The 25,257-nt window shown below is 55.6% G+C and overlaps 4 protein-coding genes across 5 annotated transcripts; 2 read left to right on the forward strand and 2 right to left on the reverse strand.

Annotated features, from left to right (window-relative positions):
- Positions 1–309: 309 nt before the first annotated feature.
- On the forward strand, positions 310–8,362 carry ARPC1B (actin related protein 2/3 complex subunit 1B). The gene is made up of 11 exons (XM_027656742.1): positions 310–462; positions 2,147–2,258; positions 2,968–3,041; positions 3,811–3,915; positions 4,723–4,945; positions 5,370–5,477; positions 5,827–6,033; positions 6,738–6,813; positions 6,896–7,092; positions 7,554–7,644; positions 8,050–8,362. The coding sequence occupies exons 3-11, from the start codon at positions 2,978–2,980 to the stop codon at positions 8,086–8,088; spliced, it is 1,110 nt and encodes a 369-aa protein (XP_027512543.1). The 5' UTR covers positions 310–462; positions 2,147–2,258; positions 2,968–2,977; the 3' UTR covers positions 8,089–8,362.
- A 709-nt stretch (positions 8,363–9,071) lies between these two features.
- On the reverse strand, positions 9,072–17,429 carry PDAP1 (PDGFA associated protein 1). Its single transcript, XM_027656447.1, has 6 exons — positions 17,331–17,429; positions 14,119–14,210; positions 12,133–12,240; positions 11,614–11,735; positions 10,583–10,734; positions 9,072–9,921 (listed from the first exon to the last, which is right to left on the reverse strand). The coding sequence occupies exons 1-6, from the start codon at positions 17,338–17,340 to the stop codon at positions 9,863–9,865; spliced, it is 543 nt and encodes a 180-aa protein (XP_027512248.1). The 5' UTR covers positions 17,341–17,429; the 3' UTR covers positions 9,072–9,862.
- A 101-nt stretch (positions 17,430–17,530) lies between these two features.
- Positions 17,531–19,906, forward strand: BUD31 (BUD31 homolog). 2 transcript variants are annotated; one of them, XM_027656449.1, is made up of 5 exons: positions 17,531–17,637; positions 18,190–18,348; positions 18,806–18,928; positions 19,121–19,287; positions 19,633–19,906. In XM_027656449.1, the coding sequence occupies exons 2-5, from the start codon at positions 18,255–18,257 to the stop codon at positions 19,681–19,683; spliced, it is 435 nt and encodes a 144-aa protein (XP_027512250.1). In that variant the 5' UTR covers positions 17,531–17,637; positions 18,190–18,254; the 3' UTR covers positions 19,684–19,906. The 2 variants fall into 2 exon arrangements, with proteins under 2 accessions (XP_027512250.1, XP_027512249.1); XM_027656448.1 differs by having other exon boundaries at positions 17,600–17,732; positions 18,192–18,348.
- A 478-nt stretch (positions 19,907–20,384) lies between these two features.
- On the reverse strand, positions 20,385–25,077 carry PTCD1 (pentatricopeptide repeat domain 1). The gene is made up of 8 exons (XM_027656445.1): positions 24,504–25,077; positions 23,828–23,968; positions 23,414–23,632; positions 22,712–22,813; positions 21,624–22,376; positions 21,267–21,383; positions 20,862–21,044; positions 20,385–20,662 (listed from the first exon to the last, which is right to left on the reverse strand). Exons 1-8 carry the CDS (start codon positions 24,960–24,962, stop codon positions 20,495–20,497), a joined length of 2,142 nt encoding a protein of 713 aa, XP_027512246.1. The 5' UTR covers positions 24,963–25,077; the 3' UTR covers positions 20,385–20,494.
- Positions 25,078–25,257: the final 180 nt, after the last annotated feature.

Below are 25,257 nucleotides of genomic sequence, written 5' to 3' on the forward strand. Positions count from 1 at the left end.
GCCCCGGGAGGCAGGCAGGGTGTCCCCATCCCTCCGAAACGCATCAGGGACGAGGCGGTGAACAACATTCCCGCGGCCAGAGGGGGAGGACGGGGATCCCCTCCGTTCTCCCGGCTGTGTCCTTCCCTCGTGCACCCGGGACGCGTTGCCCACATCCCACCGGGATCCCAGCGGGAGCATCCCGGGGCCGGTGTCCCGTCCACGTGAGGCGATGGAGCGGCCCTGGCCCTCAGGCACAGGGGCAGGGCGGCCGCAGAGCTGCTGTGCGCTCCCCCAACGCCCACGTAAGGAAGTGGTTGCATTTCTCGGAGAGGAAAAGGGAAGTCGGGCAGCCTCGGCGGGGCAGGCACAGCTCCCGCCGCTCGCTCGGGGCTGCGTTCGTGTCGACTGCCCAGAGTCCATGAACGAGCCCCGCCGTCCATGAACTGAGCCCGGCCCGCCCTGCCCGCGCCGCTCCGCAAGGTAAGGACGGGGAGGCAGCTCTGCCACCCCAGCGAGGACCTGGGGCTGTCCCCTGGGGCTGTGGCTGTCACCGCTCCTGCTGCTCCCTCCCTGCTCGAGGGGACGTGGGGACCCCCCGGCTGGGACCAGGGGGGTGCAGGCAGCCCCTTGCCTCGTGTGAGCTTTGCTGTCGCTGCGTTTTGGATGTTTGGGGTTCCCCCTCCCCCTCAGATTTGGCAGCAAGTTTGAGGTTTTTCCTCCTGCTGGAGGTCTGACAGTTGTGAGGGGGGTTGGTGAAAAGGGTCCTTCCCTGGGGGTCACGTCGTGGTTGGTGCCGGCAAAACCAGGGCTGCCACAGTCTGTCCTCTCCTCCTCGAGAATCAGCTGCTCCCCGCTTTGCCCAGCGCGAGGAAGAGGAGGATCAGAGCTGCCCTCCCTCTGCCCTGGGACGGTGATGTCCCCCCAGGGCCAGGCTTGCTCCTGGGGCACCTCCAGCCAACGCTGGGGACCGAGGACGGGTGTCCCCAGCCTGGCTGGCAGGAGCACGGGGGGGTGACACCCTGGCTGCCTCAGGGAGCAGAGGGTCTCCCGGGGGTCAGGGCCGGGGGCCCACCACGGTGGCCGGGGGAGAGTTTTCCGGGGTCCTGCAGCTCCCGGCGGGATCCTCCCCGTGTCCCTCCCCTGGTGAGTGCAAACCCCGCCAGGCTCACAAAAACCCCAAATACAGCTCCTCTGGTGCGTGGCTTCCTCCAGGGACTGGGAGGAGCCCCCAGCGATCGGCTCTGCCAAGGTTTGGTTATCTCCTCCAAGGATGTTTCCGAACTGCTTGGACTGGCCGGGGAGATAACGGAGCTGCTCCGACTCCCAATCCCGCCCTGTCTGGCCTTTGGAAAATTCCCATTTTCCTCCCTCGCGAGCCCCTGTGTCAAGCAGGGGGATAGCCACAGCCCCTCCAATGCTCCTTCCTGCTGGGGAAGGGGCTGCCAAGCCTCTGTGGGTCACCCCAGGGCGGGAGCAGGGCTCAGGGAACTGGTGGGGGGAATGGGCTGTGGGGGAAATGAAACGCCAACCGCTGCAGGGAGGGACTGGAGTGTGAAGGGCTGAGCAGCCCTCGCTCCTTCCTGAGGCGGCCTCTGCTCCTGGCACAGCAGCTGACCTCATCCTCTCGGGGTGGCATTAAACCAGGGAGCAGCAGGGCCCCCAAGGAGAAGGATTTATGCCTCTGAGCATCCAAACCACCTGGAAAAACCCAAAGCATTGTTGTTGTCTTAGCAAACATCGAGGCCGGACACCGCAGCGTGCCCTGCCTCCCATCCCTCCTCCTGGGAGCCCTTTCAGCCAGTGCCCGTTTCCACTGGGTCCTGGTTTCTGCCAAGTCCCTATTTCACACATTTTCCCTCTCCTGAGGGAACAGCAGTGTCCCTGTTGTGCTGATTTTATCCATCCCTCGTGGTGCTGCTCCATCCAGTACCCAGTGGCAGCAGCTTCGTGCCCTCCTTGGGTCACCCCATGCTGCATCCCAGGGGGATCAGGTGGGACAGGGCAGCTGTCTGCTCATCCATGCCCACGTCCTTGGCCAGTGGGGACAGATGTTTTGGCGGGGTGTGGGGTGTGTGACAGCAGGGCTTGTGCTGTGCATTGGCATTGGGATTTCTCCACATGCAGCAGGCAGGTGATGGAGCTCTTTGCATTTTTTTCTCCCCAGCCCAGGGACGGAGCTTTCCTAGGAGGGACTTTTTTCCTTCCCCTGTACCGTTTTCAGCTGCCAAAGAAAACGGACGTGTTCGGGGAGTTCCCAAAATAGCCGAGAGCAAGCTGTGAGTAATCCCGGTCGGTCACGCCCTGGCGAGGTGTTTCCCTACATCCCTGCATTCCCTCAGCTGGATGGCCAGGGGGCTGTGACGCTGCTCCGAGCTCTTCCTGGTCCCTTCCTGGTCCCGTGGCACCTGGAGGGGGCTTGCGGGAAGCTGCTCTGTCTGGTGACACCGGAGCAGTTGGTGGGGACCAGCAGGAACAGTGGGGGCTCAGCCAGGAGAGGGGCTGAGCACGGGTGGGATGGGATGGGATGGGATGGGATGGGATGGGATGGGATGGGATGGGATGGGATGGGATGGGATGGGATGGAGGTGCCTCCATGGGGCTTTGGCACTTCCTGCATAAGAGGTGGGGAAGGAGGAAGTGGATCTGGCTGTGTGGGGACGGAGAGAGGAGGTGCTGCCCATGGTGGGACACGCAGGATGCTCACAGGGCCCCTGTGTGCCCAGCCACCTCCTGCCCACTGAGCTCCAGCCGGCTGGGGCAGGAGCTGGTGGTGGGATTTGAAAGTCTCTGGAAGTGAGCAGTCTCTGAGCTTGGAAATCCTCAGGGAAACCCCCTCCCCAGCAGAGAGGGGACACAGTGGGCTGTGACACAGGGCTGATCCCAGAGGGAGGGATCACTCGATGGGGCTGGGAGCTGGGAGTCTCTCGTCCCAGTGGCTGGAGCAGCATGTCCTGACCAGCCACGGGGGTCTCTCCCTGTTCTCAGCCCGTGAGCCATGGCCTACCACAGCTTCCTGCTGGAGCCCATCAGCTGCCATGCCTGGAACAAGGACCGGACCCGTAAGTATGGCCGGGGCACCCCATTCCAAAATCCCCAGGGATAACCCGAAGCACTGACTGTCCTGGTTAAACATCCCTGTGGTGGGAGATGCTCCCGGGACAGGGCAGAGCTGGGCTGGGGCTGGATTTGGGGATATAAATCCTACCACAGACAGATTTGGGGGCTGGGACAGCGTATTCCCCTCTGTATCCCCCAGATCCCTCTGCTGGGGCAGAGCCTGGCACAGGGACAGAGCCTGGCACAGGGACAGAGCCTGGCACAGGGGTGCAAGCACAGTGTCGGCCCGGAGGCGCTGCGGGGCATGGGGAGGGACGGACAGAGTGCAGAGCAGGGCAGAGCAGAGCAGAGCAGGGCCGGGTGATTCGCGGCCGATGGCATTTCCCGACCGCGGCACAGGGGACGTGGGAGAACAAAAAGGGCTTTCTCTGCTGCAGCCGGGCTGGAGGGGCGGGATGGGGCTGGATTCGGGAGCTGTGCACCCGCAGCCATCCCGTGTCCCATCCTATCCCATCCCTCCAGCCCCATGGGATCACTCTCTAGGGAAAGGAGGACACCAGGCTGTTGGGTCTGGGGTTCTCCCTTCCCTGAGGGACAATTTGCAGTGTCAGGGCAGTGCAGGGCCGGAGCTGGGGGGCTTGGTGGGACCCACCCCCTGCCGTGCAGGGGGACCTGGAGCCCAGGAAGGGGCAGGTGGGGGCTGCCTGGCCCTGCTGCCCCCACAGAGCCTGTGACCCAGGGAGGGCTTTGCCCCGACCCTGTCGCCCCCAGAGATCGCCCTGTGCCCCAACAACCACGAGGTTCACATTTACCGCAAGGATGGGGCCAAATGGAGCAAAATCCACGAGCTGAAGGAGCACAACGGGCAGGTGACGGGTGAGTCCTGGCTGGCGGAGGGGACAGGGACATGGATGGTGGGTGGCCCTGCCCTGGAGCTGCTCCCAGCCCCGCCTGTGGTATTGGGAGCTTCTGGATGGGGGTTGTGCTGCGGGTGGAGCAGAGGGAGCAGATTGTGTCCAGCTCTCCTGGCCCCGACCTGGCGTGTCAGAGGGCACCTGGGGTGGGATGGATGGGATGGGAGAGATGTGGAGGCATGGGGTGGGGAGGGATAAGGTGGGATGAGATGAGTAGGATGAGATAGAATGGATGGATGGAATGATGGATGGATGGATGGGAAGGGATATGGATATAGATGGAAGAGATGGGTGAGATTGATTGGGATGGAAAGGATTGGGGTGGGAGGGGAAGGACACATGGGAGAAATGGGGTGGGATGGGTTGGGATGATGTCAGAGGGATGAGAAGAGAGGGGATGAAGTGGGGTGAGATGGATGGATGGATGGATGGATGGATGGATGGATGATAGATACATAGGAGAGATGGGTTGGGATGGAATGGAACAGTGTGGGAGGCATGGGAAGGGATGGGGTGGGGAGGGATGGAATTAGATGAATGGGAGAGATGGGGTGGGATGGGTTGACATGGAATGCTTTGAGGTGGGAGGGGTGGGAAGGGATGGGGTGGGATCATTTGGGATGGATGTGGGAGTAGGGTAAAGAAGGACTCTGGACCAGAGACCACCCAGAACAACTCTGCCTTCAAACAGCCCCCAGCCCTGAGTGACCCATCCCCATTCCCATTCCCACGGCTCCCTGGGCCACCATCACCCCGCTCTACCTTCCAGGCATCGACTGGGCCCCTGAGAGCAACCGGCTGGTGACGTGCGGGACCGACCGCAACGCCTACGTGTGGACCCTGAAGGGCAACGTGTGGAAGCCCACCCTGGTGATCCTGCGGATCAACCGCGCCGCCCGCTGCGTCAAGTGGAGCCCCAAGGAGAACAAGTTCGCCGTGGGCAGCGGCTCCAGGCTCATCTCCATCTGCTACTTCGAGCAGGAGAATGACTGGTGAGGATCCGGCACGGCCTGGGGGGGTCTGTCCTGGGGGAGATGGGGGGGGTGGATGGGTGTTTGGTTGGATGGATGGATGGATGGGTGAATGGATGGTCGGAAGGAAGGATGGGTGAAAAGATGGATGGATGAGATAGATGAATGGATGAGACATGGAAGATGGATTGGGAGATAGGAAACTGGAGGAGCTGGAGGTAAGACAGGAAGAGATGAGGGAGATAGAGAGGAGCTGGAAGTGGAGACAGACAGGGAGATGGAGAGATGGACTCCACATGACTGAGCTGCTACTGCAGAGTGGTGGCCCAGGGCAGCTCCTGGGGCACTTGGAGCGTTCACCACCCTCATCCAGCCCCCCTGCCAACCCACTGGGGTTCTCGGGGGAGGTCACACTTTCCCCTGATGCCAACCCCTCTCCATGCAGGTGGGTTTGCAAGCACATCAAGAAGCCCATCCGCTCCACGGTGCTCAGCCTCGACTGGCACCCCAACAATGTCCTCCTGGCTGCCGGCTCCTGCGACTTCAAGTGCCGGTGAGGAGCAGGGGGGTGGGTGACCGGGGGGGCCTGAGGGAGGGGACCCTCAGGGATGGCCTGGGGTCACACCCTGGCACAGCACAGAGCTGTGTGGGGCAGCCCAGCGCCCTGGGTTGTCTGTGGGGAAGGCTTCACCTCCGGGGTGCTGTTTGGAGCAGGGAATGGAGCACAGGGGAGACGCAGGGAGGTCTGGGGGTGCCCTGGGGATGATCCCAGCATTACAACACCCATGTGAGACCCCACAGGCTCTGCCAGGGAAACCAAGGTGTCCAGGGAGCAGGGCTGGAGGCAGCGCAGGCGCCGTGTCCGGGGACACACACGGCAGTGCCCTCCCCCTCCCTCCCAGGATCTTCTCAGCCTACATCAAGGAGGTGGAGGAGCGACCCAGCCCCACCCCATGGGGCTCCAAGATGCCCTTTGGGGAGCTGATGTTCGAGTCCAGCAGCAGCTGTGGGTGGGTGCACAGCATCTGCTTCTCGGCCAGCGGGTCCCGCGTGGCCTGGGTGAGCCACGACAGCACCCTGTGCCTTGCTGATGCCGGCAGGAGGATGGCGTAAGCAGGGCTGGGCAGGGCAGGGGGCTGGGGGGGACTGTGCTGGGGGTGTTGGGGGGGAGGGGTGATCCCCAAACTGACCCCGGGGTGGGGGTATCTCAGTTGGGTTGGGCCAAGAGTATTCCCAGAGCATCCCTGTGTGTGGGAGGGGGAGATGGAGGGGTCCAGCCCCAGGAACTGGGACAGTCCTAGAACATCCCTGGAGCATCCCTGGATATCTCTGAGCATCCTTGGGTATTTCTGGAACATCCCTGTATATGAGTGAGGAAGGTAGAGGGGTCCAGTCCTGCATGTTGATGAGGGAGATGGAGGGATTCGGCCTCAGGAGCTGGGATTGTGCTGTAGCATCCCTGGGTGTCCCTGGAGCATCCCTGGATATCCCCAAGCACCCCTGGGTATCCTTGGAACATCTCTGTACATGGGAGGGTAGATAGAGGGGTCCAGGCCCATGAACTGGGACAGCGCAAGAGCATCCCTGGAGCATTCCTAGGTATTCCTGAGCATCCCTGTACATGGGTGGGGGATATAAAGCAGTCCAGCCCCAGGAGCTGGGACACCCCTGGAGCATTCCCAGAGCCCCACAGATGGAGGAGGTGGTGGGTCCTCTCGTAGTCTTGTGGCTTCCACCCATGTGACGAGCTGTGCCAGTCTCAGGGCAGAGGCTGCAGCTCAGCTCCCTGCCAACGTCCTGCCCTGCCTCGCAGCGTTGCCACCCTGTGCACCGAGACCCTACCCCTGCTGGCTGTCACCTTCATCACCGAGAACAGCCTGGTGGCCGCGGTGAGTCCGGGAGGGGGCACAGGGTGGGCACGGGGTGGGTGCCGTGGCCAGAGGGTGCTGAGCAGGGCGAGCTGTTCCCCAGGGCCACGACTGCTGCCCGATGCTGTTCACCTACGAGGAGAGCCAGGGCGCCCTGACCTTTGGGGGGAAGCTGGATGTCCCCAAGCAGAGCTCCCAGCGCGGCCTCACCGCCCGCGAGCGCTTCCAGAACCTGGACAAGAAGGCGAGCTCGGACACGGCCAACGCCACGCTGGACACCCTGCACAAGAACAGCATCAGGTGAGGGCTGAGGGGGTGCAGGGACAGGCTCGGGGTCACCTCGGGGTTGATGACCCCTGAGCATCCCCCAGGTGTGCTGCTGTCCGGCCTGGGAGCTGGGATAGCCTTGGAGCAGCCTTGGGTATCCCTGGAGCATCCCTGAGCAGTCCTGCAAATGAGTGAGAGAGGTTAAACGATTCAGCACAAGGAGCTGGGTCAGTCCTGGATATCCCTGAGTTTCCCTGGGTATCCCCAGAGCATCCCTGCATGTGGGTGGGGGAAATAGGGGGGTCCTGTCTCAGAAGCTGGGACAGTCCTGGAGCATCCCCAGAGCATCCCTGGCTACCCCCAGTGCCTCCCAGCACATGGGTCAGGGAGAGGAAGGGGTGCAGCCCCACTCCCACCCATGGCTGCCCAGCAGCCCCGAGTGCTCAGCAGGAACCTTGGATTGACTGATTCCTGCTGCCTCTTTGCACCCACAGCCAGATCTCGGTGCTGGTGGGTGGGAAGGACAAGTGCACCCAGTTCTGCACCACGGGGATGGACGGTGGCATGAGCATCTGGGATGTCAAGGTGAGGTGTCCCCACAGACCCCCTGGACTCTGAGCACCCAATGTTGAACCCTCATTAGCCACAGCTCTAATTGCAATCCCTCACCCTGTGGTGTTGGGGCCCACCCTGTCCCACAGTCCTGGGTGGGGGACACCCCTGGGTGGCACTTTCACAGCTCTCCATCAGAGGGGGGTGATGCCAGCCTTGCAGAGGGATCCAGCACCCTCTCCTGGCTTCAGCTTTGCCCACATGGCTTGGAAAATGAGCCCAGACCAGCCAAAGTTGGGATCTTCCCCCCACAGGGATGGGTTGGCATGCCAGGGGACAGATTCCCTCCCAGTTCCCTTCGCTTTCAGCTCCCCAACCACTTCCAGTTGCCTTGGAAAGCAAAGAGGTGCTGCTGAACAACCTCCTGTCTCATTTCAGAGCCTGGAGTCGGCGCTGAAGGATCTCAAGATCAAATGAAGGAGCCCTCCAGGAAGGGGATCCTGGCTGCCCCTGCTCTGCCACCCTGCCTGCTTCCCCCTGCCAGCCCCCTGTGCCACACGAACCCCCCGTGCCACGTGAGCCCCCTGTGCCACCATGCCACCAGCACACTCCCTGCTGCCAGCCAGCCCTGGCGGCTGCTATCAAAGAAAACCATTTTTTTTTTAACTATTTTTGTTAATATCCTTCCTGATGCTGGTCATACATCGCTTAGAAAATGGAAAATAAAGTTAAGGATTTTCCTGGATAAATCTGAAGAGGTTTTCTTTGCACTTTTTTAGGACAAGGTCAGTGTGAACGTGTGTGTGGTCAGAGCAGGTCAAGGGGCTGAGATGATCCCAGGTATTCCCAGGAAAGCAGCTCCCCACTGTGGTTTGAGCAGCAGCTCAGGATGACAATCCCTGTGGCACATCCCTCTGCCACAGTCCCTGCAGTCAGGCACGGACAGGAGTGCACAGAACAAATCACATTTGTCCTCCTGCACCTCCACAGCCTTAACCCCTTGGCCAGTGACTCCCAGTGCTCTGAGCCCTGGGGCTGGATCTCCTCCAGCCTTCAGGGAGCGAGTCTGGGAAGTGCTGGTGTCCCAGAACAGGCTGGGAGCAGGACTGCCAGACCTCCTGGGGCACAGCAGGTTGGAGTATCTCCCCTTCCCCTCCTGCAGCCCTGCACTGAGACAGGACACGTGACAGGGTGACAGTTCGGTGACTGCCCTTCTGACACGGTGACTGGGCCAGACAGCACCCTGAGGCTAACTGTTTCCTCCTCCGTGGTAAACAGATTGTGCAAGACATCCATTAAAACAGCAGGGAAAGCTCTTCCCCCTCAGGCTGCATGTGCTGAACCTGGAGCCAAACCCCACCCCACAATCAGCAGCTGCAGGAATCCCCCAGCCCCCCTAAACTGTGCCCTTCACACACTCACACAAACACACACACACACAGACGAGGCCACAGCAGTTCTGATAACTTACAGTTTAATCAGCCAAATATACAAGTTCTGGTGTTGTTTTTTAAACTTGATCAAGTTTGGTTTTGTTTTGTTTTTTTTTTTCCCATCTGGATCTGACACAATAAATGTTTGTTTTTTCTCCTTTGAACAAAGGATGATGTGGTTAAAAACTGGCACTATCCCTAATAAAGAGGAGAAAAAAAAAAATGAAGAGGAGGGAAAAGGGGAGACTGGCTGCAAGAAAGGAGGGATGAATCCGGGAAGGAACGGCACTCCAGATGTCCATGAAGTCAGGCTCCCAGCTCGTGCTGCAACGCCCTGCAGCGAAATTTGGTGGGCTCTTTGCCCAACTGGATTCCTCAGATACATTATCCTTTGGGATTTGATACCAAGTCAGTTCCCCGCCCCATGCCCCACCCCACAACGACCCCACAATCTATTTTCTTGCAATCTAGTATTTGAAGCACCTCCCCTCCCACACAGCTCCCTCCCCCCCCCCCAGCCCCCCCCCCATCTACGAGTTCTTGATCCTAAAAACAGCAAAAACATTCACGTTTCCGAACTGTAACAGGGAACTGCTGTTCAGCACAGCTCTGCACTGCAGAGAGCAGCTGCCCCTAACCCCAAATGGAAATCTGTGCCAGGATGAGGACAAACACATCGTCAGTGTCTCTTGGAGGTGGAGGTGACGTCGATGCTGCAGGACACCCTGCGTGGCATCGGTGGAAGGCGACACACGGCAGAGCTCCTGGCAGGACCAGGCACAGTTCCCTGGCGTTTCCTCCTCTTGCATGGCCTGTGCTTACTTGTTAAGGGATAGTGACTGCAGTCTTTTACCTGCCATGGCCGCTTCGTCTTTTGCTGGGGGAGGAAAACAACAGTTGCATCATTTCATGGCCCAGGTCGGGGACTGGGGGGGGTTTGGCAGCCCCAGGGACTGAAATCCTGCCAGCAAAGGAAAAAAAATCCTACCCTCCCCACCAATCCCTGGCAGACCCCCAGAGGTAAGAGGCACAGCCCTCACATGAGTGTTCCCTGCTACCCCTGGCCTCTCTTAAGGCATCCACAAATCACCCTGATGCTGATGCCCAAATTTCTCTGTTGAGATTTGACAAGCTGTGCTTGTCAGACTTCTGGTTCACACCTACCAGAGCTATGGAGAAAGGCCAGGAAGGGAAGGAATGCTGCAAACTCCCTGGGCAGATCAGAACCCCCACAACCAGGAACCTGCTAAACCCCTAAAGTGGAGCCAGCATTGCCTGGGAGGCACAGGATAACATGGATGTCAAGGGAAATTCCCTTCCCTCTTTCCCTGCTCCCCGTTCAGGTGTCTGAGAGCTTTATAAATCAAGAGCTTTATGAGAAGGAAACAGCTGAACCTGCTTTTGCTGAGGGGAGTTGTGAGAACACCACAGAGGCTCAGGAGATGAGGGATTAGCACGTGTGACATGAGAAATGATGGCTCTTGGCACTGCAGCCGTGGCACACAGAAATAGGAGAGTATAATTAATTATTCTCTAACCTTTTCTTTCCTCTTCTTTCTTTCTGGCAGCTTCTTCCCTTTGCTTCCTGATGATGGCTAGTCGGGCAAGGTCTGCCTTGGCTTGCTCTGTTTTCCCAGCAAGGTGCATTTTCATGTATCTTTCTTTTGCCTTTTGTTTCTCTATTTCCTCTCTGTTTGAGGGGAAAAAAAAACCCAGTCACCAGAGTATCCAGGGAGGCACACAGGTACAGGCAGAGTGGGGGAGGTTTCCAGCTGGGAAGAACAGTGAGGATAGACATGGATGACCCACCAAAACTGGGTGGGTCCTACACCAGTTTTCAGGCACAGTTTCTATTTCTTGCAGGGTTTGAAGAGGGATGAGGAGAGATTATTTCTACCTTCCTTCAGCTAAATAAGGACATGGACACACAAGGTCAAATGAATTAGCCCCAGACCACACAGCACTGTGACATGTTATATTCCCAGCCTTACCCTCAACAGTGTCCTGCTGAAGCAATCAACCCCAAATAAAAAAATGCTTAAATCTTTCCCTCCAAAACTCGCCACTGATAAACGGAACTAGGAGATTAAACTTTGGTTTCCATCTTGTTCATCTGCTCAAGACAACAATTTCACCACGATGCTTGGAATCTGGGAAACCTCCACCTGTCACCAGGGCACCTTCTGCAGCAAGACTGAAGTGGATCCAAGGTGACCTCTGGCAAATGGATTTCTGTTACATCTGATTTTTGGTATAAAACTTCAGGAAAGGAATGGCCTAAATCCCTTTCTCTTAGTGCATCCTGGCTCCAGGATGGCCACAGCTGCTCCCAGAGGACAGACAACTTCTGTGAAGTTCATAAGGAATCACATTTTGGAACACAGTGAGCCCTGCCTGACAGTTTGCTGCTGTTCAGTGTCTGCTTTGGGCAGCAACACACTTAAAGGGTCTCCCTGAAACACCAACACCCAGAGCAGAGAAACACCTTCCCGTGTGAAGCTGCTGCCACCAGCAAGGATGAAATTCCAGGGATGCACCAGCTCCCACCAGGGGAGCAGGAAAGACTCACCTCTCTCGTCGTGACAGCTCCTTAGGTCCATCCAGGTCCAGCTGAGTGACTTTTTTGGTTGTCTGAATGACACGATTGGGGTTCTCGATGTCTATCAACCCTTCCACTCCTTTGCGCTTTTGCTGCGGTTCAAGAACAAGGGGGGGGGTTTAAATCTCACACTGAGTTGTCTCAGAGCTCATCAAACACACTGCAAAGCACCCCAAAAGCACAACTCAAGATGGTTTTACTACCAGCCAGCAAAACCATTTATGAACCAAGATTGTTATCTCGGCATTTCAGCCTTTTTTAAAAACTCTTCTTGCCTTTGTATTTCATTTATAAACATACATGAGCTTTCATTCTGAGGACAAAATGCTGTCAAAGTGAGGTTTTTTGGGCTTCTAAAAATAGGTTTTGCATAAAAAATTAATTATAGGTAGCTCTCAAAGAGAGCTCTTGAGTCAAGTGCATGAATCTGCCCCTGGCCCAAGAATCTGGGTGGTGCCACTGCATTAAGTGCCCTGAGAATGACACTACCTGATAGTCCTCATCATCTTCATCACTCTCATCTGAATCTAAAGACTTCTTCTCCTTTTTGGGGTCCCCCGTTGCTCCTTCACCTCCTTCTTCTTGCTCCTCTTCTTCCTACAGAATCACAGGAAATCAGAGGAAATGTATGTCAGTCAAAATCCCAAATCCAATCTTCAAGGAGAAGATTTTGGAGGGATGAGGGACAGCTCTGAGCACTGGGGTTCCCAATACAGCCCTTATGTCACCAAGGGGGCCTGGTTGGTACAGAACAAGAGCTCATCCTCAGAGGTGTGATCACCAGTTCACCTCCAAACAACTCTGCTGTTCCCTCTAACAGGAAAATGATTGTAAAAGTGGCACTTTCATCCCCAGGTGAAAGATCTCCAGGAGAATTTTGCCCTGGGTTTTCAGTGCATAAGATCTCAGACTGGAAACTACATAGATGCAGCATGGAGCTGATCCCATCCTGGGTCTAGATAAAAGAAAAACGACTAGAGAAGAGCAAATTGACAGCCATCAACCAGAACATTATTATCCAAGAAATTGCAGCCTTTCTAGCACAGCTTCCACCAGTCAGAAGCCTGGGAATTGATTTCTGAAGCATTAGAAGATAAGATCAGAAGGACCAACACGGGTGTGAACAGCTTGTTTTACCACTGCCAACATCCCTCATCGAGCAACTGGCAAAGGGGATGAGCACGGGGCAGTAAGAGGAGTAATTTTGCTAATTTTGGGGAGTTTTAAGCTTTCCTTAATAAAATAGTGTTAGATGTAACCATCACTGTATGATACGGATTGTCAGAAAAAATAAACCCTTCTCAAAGAGCAGCTCTCTGGTTTGTTGAGAAACAAGACACACTTCAAGTGGGTCCTGCTTTTCTGTTCCACTTCCAGCTGGTATTTTTATTAACAACATGGAAGCAGAGAACACTTAAACAGTTTGTGAATGACATCACACTGGCAGGAGTTGGAATCATTTTGAAAAACAGGATCAGACTCATAAGTGGTTTCAGAACTTGGAAATATGGCATGAAACCAAGAAGGTGGAATCAGAAAGTAACCAAGAGGAGTTACACTTTGGAAGAAGAAATCCAACACCAGGCTGGAATATGTGGCTAAGCAGCAAACCAAACAATCATCTTGAGTTCCAGCTGGGTAGAACATTAAAGAGGAGTCAACACTATGGCTCAGAACTGCCTGAAAGAGTCATCCTGGAGGTATTCATCAGTATTTCCTACATGGGGTGTAATTATCCTCCTGTGGTCAGTGCTGGGAGGCCTCAACTGGAATTATGTGTTTGGGCTTAGGCAGCACTTTCAGAAAGTCACAGAAAAAGAGCAGTCAGAGTGTCACCAGAGCTGTGACAACTTGGGAATCAAGAGAGCAAGTGCTGCAAAAAGCAGCCATGGCTTTTAGGACACCAGTCAGGTCATGGAAGCAGGAGGAGATGTTACAGCCCAATGCTGGGGCACAGAAACACCCAAAAAAGGCCTCATGCCAGAAAACTCTGTTATCTCCACCTGCAAGTCAGAGGCAAAAAAGAAAACCATGTTTACAGGAAGAAGTCAAAGGAGTTTGGTCCTTTAAGTCTAGAAGAGAGCAAATATAATAATTTCAACATACAATAAGATGTCAAGATGTGAGCCCTTGTTCTCCAAAGCCAAGATGCAGAGCACAGATAAAAAAAATTAGCTGACACTGGAGACTGGAATGATGAAATATGAGAAGAAAGCATCTCCAGGGTTGCTGAGTAATCAGCTCCCCTGTCCTTTAACCTTCAAATGGTGAACTGGATGGTCCACCACGCCTCAGGAACCAGGCTGGATGACACCCTGCAGTCTCCCTAGCTGGGAATGTTCAGAGTCCATACTCTGATCACTGTTGGAATGATCTGAGCAATGCCTAAGCTGCCATTGCTCCTGAATCACAAGCAATCAGGCTGGACACGCCAGGAATCATGGCAGGAAGCACACAGTGGAGGCAAACACATACCCTTGCCTTTTGCTTTTCTGCTTGGAGCTGGGCATCAATCTCTTCAGGACTCGTGTACTGTCTTGCTCGGCCTTTGTGGCCTCCTTTTCTACCTGCACAAAATAATAAAATTAACAAATGGGTTAGTGATGAGCTTCCAGAAAGGTCTGTTCCTCCTGCAGCACTCTCTGGATTTTTAGTGCAGATTGGACATACCAAAATAGCTCCCCTGATGGGACCTAAAAAACAAAAAACCCACACTGAACTTGGTGAAACGCTCCAAGATTTTGGGGTAAGATGCACAGAGAATTGAGATTATTGATACCACCCTTCCCTGCCTGCACTCGTGGCCTCTTTGATTCCCTTTCCAGGCTGCCAAGGGGTGCACAGTTCCACAGCAGATCCCAGTTCCCTGCACAGGGGGAATCACAGTGTGTTCCTGTGGTTACAACCAACATTCCCAAAGCCTGGCTCCATTACCCCTCCCCTGCACTGAGGCTGTGCCAGGAGAAAACAGGAAGCTAATTGGACAAAAGCTTTGGGAATTACAATGAGAGTTGAAGAAGCACTGAAAGGAGCCTCCATGTTTTACTGCTTTAGAAGGAAAAATAAAAACAAGCTGTAGGAACCAGGAAGGGGAGTCAGTGTGGCTGGGACTGCCTGGCTGAGATCTGCCCCAAGCTCCAGACTCTGGTATTCATGAACTGCTGAAGCCATCAATGATTCCTGCAAGTCACTGCTCACTTTATGTTCTTCCAGCCCAAAGAACTGGGAAGCACATTGGACAGAGTCAGTCCACAGCCCTGAGAGAGGGAGACTGGCAAAAAGAACACAACTCTGGCACAGGAGCTCCCTGCTACTGCAGGAGTCTTGGAAGGAGCAGGAAACCCTGGATCTCACTCACCCTCCTCACTTCACCTGCCCAGGACAAGGAACCTTATGGTGATGGGGAGGGATGAGGATCATCCCTCCTTCCTTGGGACTGTGTGGGATCCACGGGATCCACTGCTCTGTCACTATGTGCTGTTGGACTGGGAGGGACTGGGAGAGCCAGGGCAGGCAGCCCCTGTGGGCTGTGAGCTTCAGAGATCCCACATTTTCTGACCAACTCTCCTGGCTCAGCAGAGACAAACTCTCACATGTTTCAGCTCAGTAGAAGCAGAGCTGTGGAGTAAATTATCCCAAAGTCCCCACTGTGAAGCCTTACAGACTCCAGAGATGTTTTCCCATGAGAAACAGGGAAGCACAGACACCAGAGGCTTCTCCCTGCCCTCAGCTGGGGAGGCTCGTGGGCTCTCAAACCACAAGCACAACTTGCTGCACACACAGATGGGTGTTTTCAGCTTGTCTGTTCCCACCATCCCACGTGGCAACACTGACACCCTCTGGGAAGGGGATCTACCATGGGAATGCTCCGGAGGAGACATTACCTCACTGCCCAGCCCATGACATCACTCCAAATGGAGCAACACTAAGATCTCTGACACACCAAGAGGGGCCAGGCAGCTCCTCATCCAGCTGCTCCAGAATTCCACACTGGGCTGGGGACTGAGGAACACAAAAACCTCATCACTGCAAATAAACAGGGGTGACAAAGGGGAGAAGCAACTAAACAGGAATTATTTTTTATTAAAAGCCTAAAAAGAAGCAAATGGAAGAGTGGAGCCCACGAGAGGGACTGTGGGGAGATCAGGGAGTGCAGGGCCAAGGTTCTGCTCCCAAAACCTCAGTCAGACACAGGGATTGCTGGTCCTACACCTGCCACTGAGCAGCTCAGTGCCTCAGTTTCCCCATCTGCAAAACAGGGATGATTCTTTTCCTCCTCTGTGAAGCATTCTTAAAAAGTCACCACCTGCAGATTTCACCTCCAGCAAAGCCCACTGTGCCAGGCACACCCTCAAACACTTCTGTCTTCAGCTTTAAACAGCAAAATTAAAGGATTTAAATGAAAGAGAATAAAAGGATACTGATGGAATCACTTCACTTTTAAATCAAGTTATAAAAAAAAACCAACCAAAAAAACAAAACCCCAAATAATCAGAAATAATCCTGTAACAAAAAAATTATTATTGGCTGATTAAGGCCCCCCCTTTTATGTTAAACAGGGAGTGCCAAAATCCACTGACTGCCATCCACTAATTCCCACCGACTGGGGGTGGGGAGAAAATGAGCAAATATCCCTCTTTTCCCAAAAAGCAAAAGGTTCGAGTTAAACATTCAAAGCTGTGCAATGAAACAAAGAGCAGGGAATCCTGGGTTACGGGGCATTTAAATGTGGAAAATGGGGTTAAAACCGGCCTTCACAAAAACCACGTGAGAGCTCCAGCCCCATCTACCAGCACCGTGCAGATGGGCACAAAATGAGGTGGTTAAAGAAAATCCAAACCGGGAATCGGGTCTGGTGCTGAAGCCTGGGAAATGCTGATGAAATAAACGGCAGGGAAGGGGCAGCGGGGAGGGCCGGCCCGCGTTAAACGTGTGCGACCGGGGCTTGCCGGAGCCAATTATGCAGATGGGGCCCGTGGAGAAGGTTCTGGGTGGATCCAGCCCGGCCGTGACAGCCCCGTCAGCTCCTGAATCACACGAGGAGCGAGTCGGTGCCCGCTCGGGAACACCCAGAACGCGGCCACATCAAAGGAGCCGCGTCTGGAGCCCCTGAAGCCCCCGCCAGGGCGGGACCCTCTGAGCGCCTTTCCTGGCCCCTGGAACGGGATGGCCCCGAGCCCCCGGGGCCCCCCACGGTGTGGCCGGGACCCCCCTCCCCGTGAGCCCCAAGCCCCGTCCCGGGGGAGCGGCCGCGGCTCCCATCGCGTGGGGAACACACGGAGCTCACCCCGGGAACACGGGGGGGACCCGCGCCCCCCGCCCCGGGGCTGCCGCGCTTTGGGGGGCACAGAGCGGCCCCCCAGCCCTGAGGGCAGCGCGGGGAACCCGCCGTGTCGGGGGGGGGCGGGAGGAACCCACAGAGGAACCCGAAATCCCCCCCCAGCGCCCACCCACAGCCGCGGAGCGCCCTCACGGACCCCCCGATAAAGGAGAGCGGGACCCCCCGGTGAGGGGGAAAGGGACCCCCCCGAGCCCACCCCCGGCCGGGGGAGGGGGCGGAACGGGCGGAACGGGCCCCCCGCAGCATCTCCACAGCCTGCGGGGAGGGACACGATCCCTGCCCGCCGCCGCCGCCCCCGCACCCCCCGAGCGCCCTCCCCGCCGTCCCCCCGGCGCGGCCCCTCCACCTTTCGGCATCGCGGCGATGGCGGCGCGGCCCCCCCGGCCCGAGCGGCGCCCCGGAACCGGAACCGGGACCGCCCCCGCCCGCAGGACCCCGAGCGGGGCCGCCCCCGCCGCCGCCCCCGGGCCGGGTCTGTCCCGGGGGTTTCTCTGTCTCTGTCCCGGTGGTTTCTCTCCCCGCTCCCGGGCACGGCGGCGGGAGGGGCGGCGGGGGGGGGGGTGGTGGTGGTGTTGGCTCGGGCAGCGCGAGGGGCGGCCCAAGGGCGGGGCCGCGGGAGGACCCCGGTGACGGAGGCGGCGCGACGGGAGAGGGGTGAGGGGAGAGGGTTTGGGATTGGGAACGGGAACGGGACGGGGAGCGGGACAGGAACTGGGATCGGGACTAAGATCGGGACCGGGAGCGGCGGGTGAGCGGAGCCGGGACCGCGATCGGGACCGGGACAGGGAACGGGATCGGGACTGGAACCGTGACCAGAACAGGGAGCGGGGCCGAGACCGGAACAGGGAGCAGGACAGAGACTGGGATCGGGACCGGGACTGGAACAGGGAGCAGGGCCGGGACAGGAGTCGGGATCGGGATCCGCGGCCTCTCCTCTCCCCCAGCGCCCCCGGGTTCCGCTCTGGGCCGTCGGTGCCGGGCCCGGGGCCTCGCCCCGCTGTCACCGGGAGCTCCCGGAGCTGTCACCTCGGGTGGCCCGGGGTGGGGGAGGAGAAAAACCGATTTACTGTGCAGCAAACAGAGGGATTCCACCCCTCTCACGAGCTCCGTGAAGCTCGTTTTTACCTTCGAAGAGGAAAACAGGAAAAGGGCACAGAAGCCTCAGGAGAAATATATCTGGCAACTGCTTTCCTTTCGTTTTCCCCAGTGATCCTGAGGCAGTGCAGGCAGACCCCCGAGCCCTCGCCTTTCTCCCTCCGTTCCTGAGGCAATGCCCAAAGTGAAGAGGAGCAGGAAGCCCCCCCCAGACGGGTGGGAGCTCATTGAGCCCACGCTGGATGAGCTGGATCAGAAGATGAGAGAAGGTGAGCGGGGCCATGACCCCAGAACAAGCTCCAGGGAGCTGCTTCACGAAGCTCAGCTTGCCCTGCACGTACAGATGGACCTGCTCTGTCCAGTGGTGCTGAGCCTGGGCCAGGGCTGGTCCCAGGGTTTGGTGTCAGCTCAGGTTACAGAGCACAGAGCTTTGGTTACAGGTTGGTTTAGGGCTGGAGCTCCCTTGGGTGTGGAAAGACTTGTAGTTCTTGTCCAGGCATGAAGTCACCCACTATCCCAGTGTGGGTCACTCACCCCACTGCCAGTGGGTTTATTCCCTAAAGGAACTGTTCCAGGTCAGGCCCCTTTAATTTGAGTCTTCTCCCATTAATCTCAGTCTTATCCCTGCCGTGTATTAAAGTTATGAGTGCCCTTGAACCAGTTTATTGCCAAGTGACTGAGGAAATAATTTGCCAGCTGAACCCTGGTGTTTGTGTTCCCTCCCAGCGGAGACGGAGCCACACGAGGGGAAGAGGAAAGTGGAATCCCTGTGGCCCATCTTCAGAATCCACCACCAGAAAACACGTTATATCTTTGACCTCTTCTACAAAAGGAAAGCCATCAGCAGAGGTGAGGAGGGCAGGGCTTTACCTTGGGCAGGGGAAGACTGGAGTGATGTGGATGCACCTGAACTGGGAGCTGGTGGGAAGGATCAGGTTTGTGGGGAGGGAGGGTGGAGGGAAGGCTGGGCAGCTGGTTACTACAGCCAGTAACTCCTGAGAGTTCCAACACCTCCCTGTGGTGGTGTCTGCCCCTCCCCAGAGCTCTACGAGTACTGCATCAAGGAGGGCTATGCTGACAAGAACCTGATTGCCAAGTGGAAGAAGCAGGGCTATGAGAACCTGTGCTGCCTGCGCTGCATCCAGACTCGGGACACCAACTTCGGAACCAACTGCATCTGCAGGGTCCCCAAAAGCAAGCTGGAAGTGGTGAGTGTGCAGCTTGTTCCTCTGCTGGTCTGGACCTTTGTAGGACCTGGTCTGACTTCTCTGAGGTCAGGGACAGCAGAGGAGGTTGTGCTGTTCTTCCTGGTAGTTTCCTCTACCTTTTCCTGCCTCTACTCATTTCCCACCTGTGTTGGTGGAGTTGGTGTCTAGTTGTAGTTCTAAAGTTACTATCAGCTTTGGCTCTCATTTAAAGTTGTTAAAGTATGGGAAATAACAGAAATCTAGCCAGTAGAAACCCATCCCACACACCCCCCTTCCCTGCCTCAAGGCCTGAGCCTGCTCTGTCTGTGGCCTGGCTGAAACACCCTCCTCGTGTTTGCTTTTCAGGGCAGAATCATTGAGTGCACTCACTGTGGATGCAGAGGCTGTTCTGGGTGAAGCCTTTGGTCATCAGACTGCTTTGGGAACTCTGAGGGATGTCCTCCTCCTCCTCAATGGACTATGAGTGCAATTGCACCACTTCCTGGGATGGGATATTTCTGTAAAGCAATTAAAGCAGCAGCATAATCACCTGGATCCTGCACAAATGGGAGAGAGGGGGTGCTCTGGAGTAGGGTTTTGTGTAGCCATTTATTTTAAAATAAAGTTTGCCTTCCTGAGAGTGGTGTCATGTTCTGGCAAAACATTCCTGTGCCCCTTTTCTCCTGTTGGATGTGTTCTGGGTGCTTGGTTTGAAGGTTGTTCTGAATGTGGGTTGGTTTTCAACCAGCTCTCTCCTCTCTTTCTCAACTAACTTCAGCTTAAAAAGCTGTTTGGAAAGAAAATAATACACTTTCCCAGCATCCAGTTGGATTTGAGCTCTTCCCTGACCCTGTGTAGGTGGCAGCTGAATTTCACTGGAATTCTCTGCTGAGGTGTGTACCCTGGAATTAATGGATAGATCCTTTCAGGAATGCCAGCAGTCTAGAGACTTACAGGTCACATGTGAAGTGACAGAACACAGAACACAGTCAAAACCAGCACTGAGTTAAAGCCCTGTTCAATCTGATTTTGCTTCTTCCTTGTTAAGCACACGGTTTGCTGAACTACAGCCTGTCTAATCCTCTTAAGGAAATCCACTGAAAACGTATTTGCTTCTCCTTAAAACAAAATATTTTATTATGTAGAAGCAGCTTTACTACAAGCAGTTTGAAGCAGCAAGTCATGCATGTTCCTTGTGCTGGAAGAACTTGAAATGCCCTCCTCCTGCTCACTGTTCCTGCACAGCCTCGGCCTCGCTGTCCTGCACCCCACGTTTGGCTGTCCTGTATTTGGCCCAGGGGTGGGGGGTCTCCTCTCCAGCCATAACTTTTAACCACCGGTGGTAGTAGCCACGGAAACCATCAATCTTCTCCAGGTATGGGTTCCTGGACTTATACTGCAAACAGAAATCCAACAAGTTTCTGTTAGACAAGAACTCCCTTCAGTACCGAGAGAGCACAAGGTGCTACCGAAGAAAGAGTGATCATGTCAGCCAGATCAGACAAACCCAAAGGAAACTCAGGCATCTAGGACTCCCCTCCCTTGCTGATGTCCTTTGTGACCCCTTCACACCCTGAGCAGTGCTGGCTCCTTACCCTGTCGAATTTTGGGGGGTACTGTGCTGCGAACTCCAGCTGGCGGATGATGACCTCGTTGGGAGCCACCTCGTTGTTCCTCATGTCCCGCAGGATCTCTGTCAGGTAACTGTAATCCAGCTTCCTCACAGCACCAGCAATGAGGGTGCTGTAGATGTACTTGTTGGGAGTTATTCCAGACCTCTGGAAACCACAAATGCTACAGTTAAACTTTTTTATCTGCTGACTAGTGCAGAACTCCAGGAAGGAAAAGCCTCCTTCTCACACAAGGAGCACAGCTCCCTGAAGTGAGAACACAACTACTTGCCACAAAAACCTCAGCAGGTATTTTAGCAGCATTAACCCTTCATTTTGCCTCTCCCTACAGCTTTAACCCCAAGCAGCAGAGGGTTTTTCTTTGATTACCTTCAAATCCGAGAGGAGCTGCAGTCCATCCTTCTCCTGGTGGCAAGCAATTGCCAAGTTACAGAATGTCTGGAGGTTGGGTGACAGTCCCCTCTTCACCAGAGCTGGCAGCACGCTCTGCAAGATACAAGTCTTGGCATCAGTTCCCAAAAAGCATCACTATAGCTTTCCAGACAAGGAGCTGGATGTGCTAGAATGGAATCCATAAATACTTAGAAATCAACCCAAGTACCAGTTTGTGGAAAAATGTGAGATCCCAGTTTCTGTCATGGACAGAGAAATGGGTCTCACAGCAAAACACAGGAGGCGTGAGACAAGGAGGTGGTGACAGGGACGGTTCTGAGGTTTTTCTCTCACCTTTGCTCCCTCCAGGTCTCCCTGTTTGCTTCTCTTCCTTATTAAAGTGTTAAAGAAGGTCACATCTACTTTCACTTTATGCTCATCCAGCAGTGCCAGCAAGGAGGACTCTGAGGGGCTTTGGGGTTCCACCAGCTCAGCCAGTAACGTGAATGTTTTAATGTTGGGCTCTGCATTGTCCTCTTTCATTTTGTTCAAGAATCCCTCCACGTCCCCCATCAAAGCCAGCCTGTGGGATGGTGTGGCCACTGTCCCCAAGGAAACCACGGCTGCGTCAGGCATCCTGGAATCCAACAAGTTGGGCAGGTTGCAGAAAGGCAGCTCCTGGCTTGAGTGTGCCTGTTCCAGCTCCATCTCCCTGTGGTCTCTCCTCATCAAGGCTCCAGCCCTGCTGTGGGTGACACTGGGGCTGTCAGGAGCAGTTGGTTCTTCTTCAGCCTGATTCACATCTTTATTTTGTTGCTGAATTGGTTCCTCGGGCTGCACCGAGCTCTCCTGAAATAATTGCTTTTCCATAGCTTCCACATCCAGCTGGACAGAACCACTCTCTGATCCCTTCTTCCTCCAATTTCTCATCCTTTCCTTCCTCTTCCCAGGTGGGAGCTGTAGCTGAGGTGAGTTCTCAGGGGGTCTGAGCAGGAGTTCAGAGGCCAGGACGGGGTCGCCGATCCCGCAGTCTCTCGCCGCGCGCAGCATCAGGTTGTAGGTGTGGCTGTTGCCCTTTATCCCAAGTTTAGTCATTTCCTTCCAGACCTGAAGAGGGGAAGACGCACACCAGATGTGATATTAAATAACAGCAGCACGTCTGGCAGGCTGTTGGCACATCTGTCAATGGGATCTGTGTGCAGAGGAGTGAGTTTACAGCACGACAAGGTGAGTGACCTTGAGTTAGTGGAGCCCTGTGAGATGATCCAGGGCTGTTCACCAGCGTACAGGATATCCTGGTGGAAGTCTAGTTTTCAGAACTTGTCCTATGAGGAGCTGAGCTCCTCCCATTTCACCAGCCCTGAGCCACCCACTTTGTTCAAGTGATGAGTTACAATACAGCAGCATTTCCCCCTCGCCCCAGTTAGAACAGGAGGACACACCTGCAAGGCGTATCGGAACCCGCTTTCACTGTCCTTTATGCAGCTCATGAGAAGGAAGCTGAAGGTCTCAGCTGTCAGGATATGCCCCTTCTGCACAATCTCCTAAAAGAGCAGAGAAAACATTAAACTTCCCAGTTATCCAGTCTGGTGCAGTTGGCTGTGAAGCTCTGATTCTACTGTCATTTTCTGGGGAAAGAGCAGAAACAAGGCATAGGGTGAACAGAAGCACTGCTCCAGGAGAAAGAGAGCCCTGAAACATGCCCAGATCTTTATGGGAGGTATGGGGAATCTGGAGGCAGAAACAACAATCCTTTTAGCTATTCCCAGACTGGCCCTTCTGAGAAGAGCTGCTGTAAGAGCCCTAAAAGGAGCCAGGTATCAATATACAGGTGTCCAAAATGAGGAGGGGAGACAGAGACGGTATCTGCGAACTCCACAGAAACTTTGTTTGGTTTCTGACACACCTGATGTTATTTTTATAACACCTGACCAATTTTAAAGCTAAAGCTGCCTCTTTCTAGGTACTTTGTGTTTTGTATGTAGAATTTCACTGCAGGAGAATGAAGGCTCGATGAAACATAAACTCATGATCTGCCTTTCTCTCTGCTGGAAACGAAATTAAAAAAACGACGCAACGTGACGACTTCCAGGAGCTTTAACCACAGCAGACCAGGTTTAACGTGGGAAAAGCGACCTGTTTACCTTGAGCACATCGAAGCACATCTTGAGGTCTGAGCAGAGGGCGCAGACCTTGAGCAGGGCGTGGTAGGTGATGAGGTTCAGCTCCTCGTTCTTGCTCTGCAGCTGCTGCCGCAGTTTCAGGGCGCTCTGCAGCCCCGAGTCCTTCCACGGTGACTCGGCACAGGCGTTGAACAGGGCCGTGTAAGTGGCCTCCGTGGGGACCAACCCTCGTTTTTTCATCTAGGGGAAGAGAAGGAGCAGTTGAACTTGCTTCCTTAAGGCAGGGCTTGTAGAATTTTTTAACTTGCTTCTAAGAGTTTCAGGCTAAGAAGGTGCCAACGCTTAACTCGAAGGTGTTTTGGAGACAAAGTGAAGGGACTGAATGTTTGCAAGTTTTAGTTTGGAAAAATGTTTTGAGAGAGAACATAAACCTACGTCATTGTAGAGCCTGAATGCCTTTTTCACATAGCCAACCCTGCCACAGCCACCAATGAGAACGGTGTAATTGCTTTCCGCCGGCTGGACACGCTCCTCCTTCAGCATCTGCACCTCAAACAGCTCCAGAGCCTCTGCCAGCTACAGGGAAGAGGAAAATCCACGATAAGGGAACAAGAGAATGAATTACAATGGATATTAAAGCATGCAGCTGTGGGCAGATAGCAGTAGAAGTCCTACAGAGCGTGGGGTTCCTCATACAAAGGCTGGAGAGGGACTTTGACAGGGCATGTGGTGACAGGACATGGGGGAATGGCTTCAAGCTGAAAAAGGGGAGATTTAGATTAGGAAGAAATTCTTCCTTGTGAGGGTGGTGAGGCCCTGGCACTGGTTGCCCAGAGAAGCTGTGGCTGCCCCACCCCTGGAAGTGTCCAAGGCCAGGTTGGACGGGACTTGGAGCAACCTGGGATAGTGGAAGGTGTCCCTGCCCATGGCAGGGGGTGAGGCTGGATGAGCTTTAAGGCCCCTTCCAACCCACACCGTTCTGGGATTCTGTGATGATTCTACGACAAATTCTTATTTTCCTTCTTTCTGTAGAGATACCAAGCGATAGATGGGTCAGAGCTGCATCTTTCATCAGTGATATTAAAAAAAGAGAGAAGAACTGGGACCAAACCTTGTCCTCTTTGATGAGGGCCTTGCACCGTAGGAAGTACCAGTACAGTGTGTTCTTAGGGCCGCGTCGAGGTTTCCTTTTTGGTTCTTCCTCCCCCTCTTCTTGCAGCTTTAAATCCCAAAAGCGTGATGAGGCTTTGTGATAATGCTTTCTAGAGGAAAACTTATCAGACAGCGTCCCGAACTCCACGCCTTCATCCTCCTCCTCCTCCTCCTCCTTCTCCTCCTCCTCGGGGGCTGCAGTGCAGCTGCCAGCACCGACGCCCCTGGGGCCGCTCCCGGGCAGTTTGCAGGAGGGCTGTGAGGAGCTGCACAGCCGTGTCAGCGGGGCCTGGCCCGGGGGCCGGGGCAGGAACGGGGCCGGCCCGGAGCCACCTCCGAGGGCCGCGCCCCGCGCCCGCAGCACAGCGGGGGAGGCACCGCGGCACCAGCGCGGGACGAGGAGCCGCAGGGAGCTCATGGTGTGCCCGCTGCCCCCGGGAGGGAGAAGGGACCCGAGCGAGGTTCGGAGCGCGGAGCGCAGCCGGGACCTTGTGGGACCAGACCGGGAACCGGAGCGGGGTCCCGAGGGGGCCGGCAGCGCGGAGCGGGACAGCGGGAGCGGGGAGAGGCTCCGGCCCCTCACACGCACCGTCGCCCCGCCCCTCCCCTGACCCTCGGCGCCTGCGCGCGCGGAAGGGGCGTGCCCGCGGCGAGACGGCGGCGGGCGGCCTCTGATTGGCGAGAGCGCGCGCGCTGCCCGCCGGGGACGCGGC

The sequence above is a fragment of the Corapipo altera genome, unplaced genomic scaffold (assembly GCF_003945725.1).
Source record: "Corapipo altera isolate COAL_440 unplaced genomic scaffold, ASM394572v1 104, whole genome shotgun sequence".
Lineage (NCBI taxonomy): Eukaryota > Metazoa > Chordata > Aves > Passeriformes > Pipridae > Corapipo > Corapipo altera.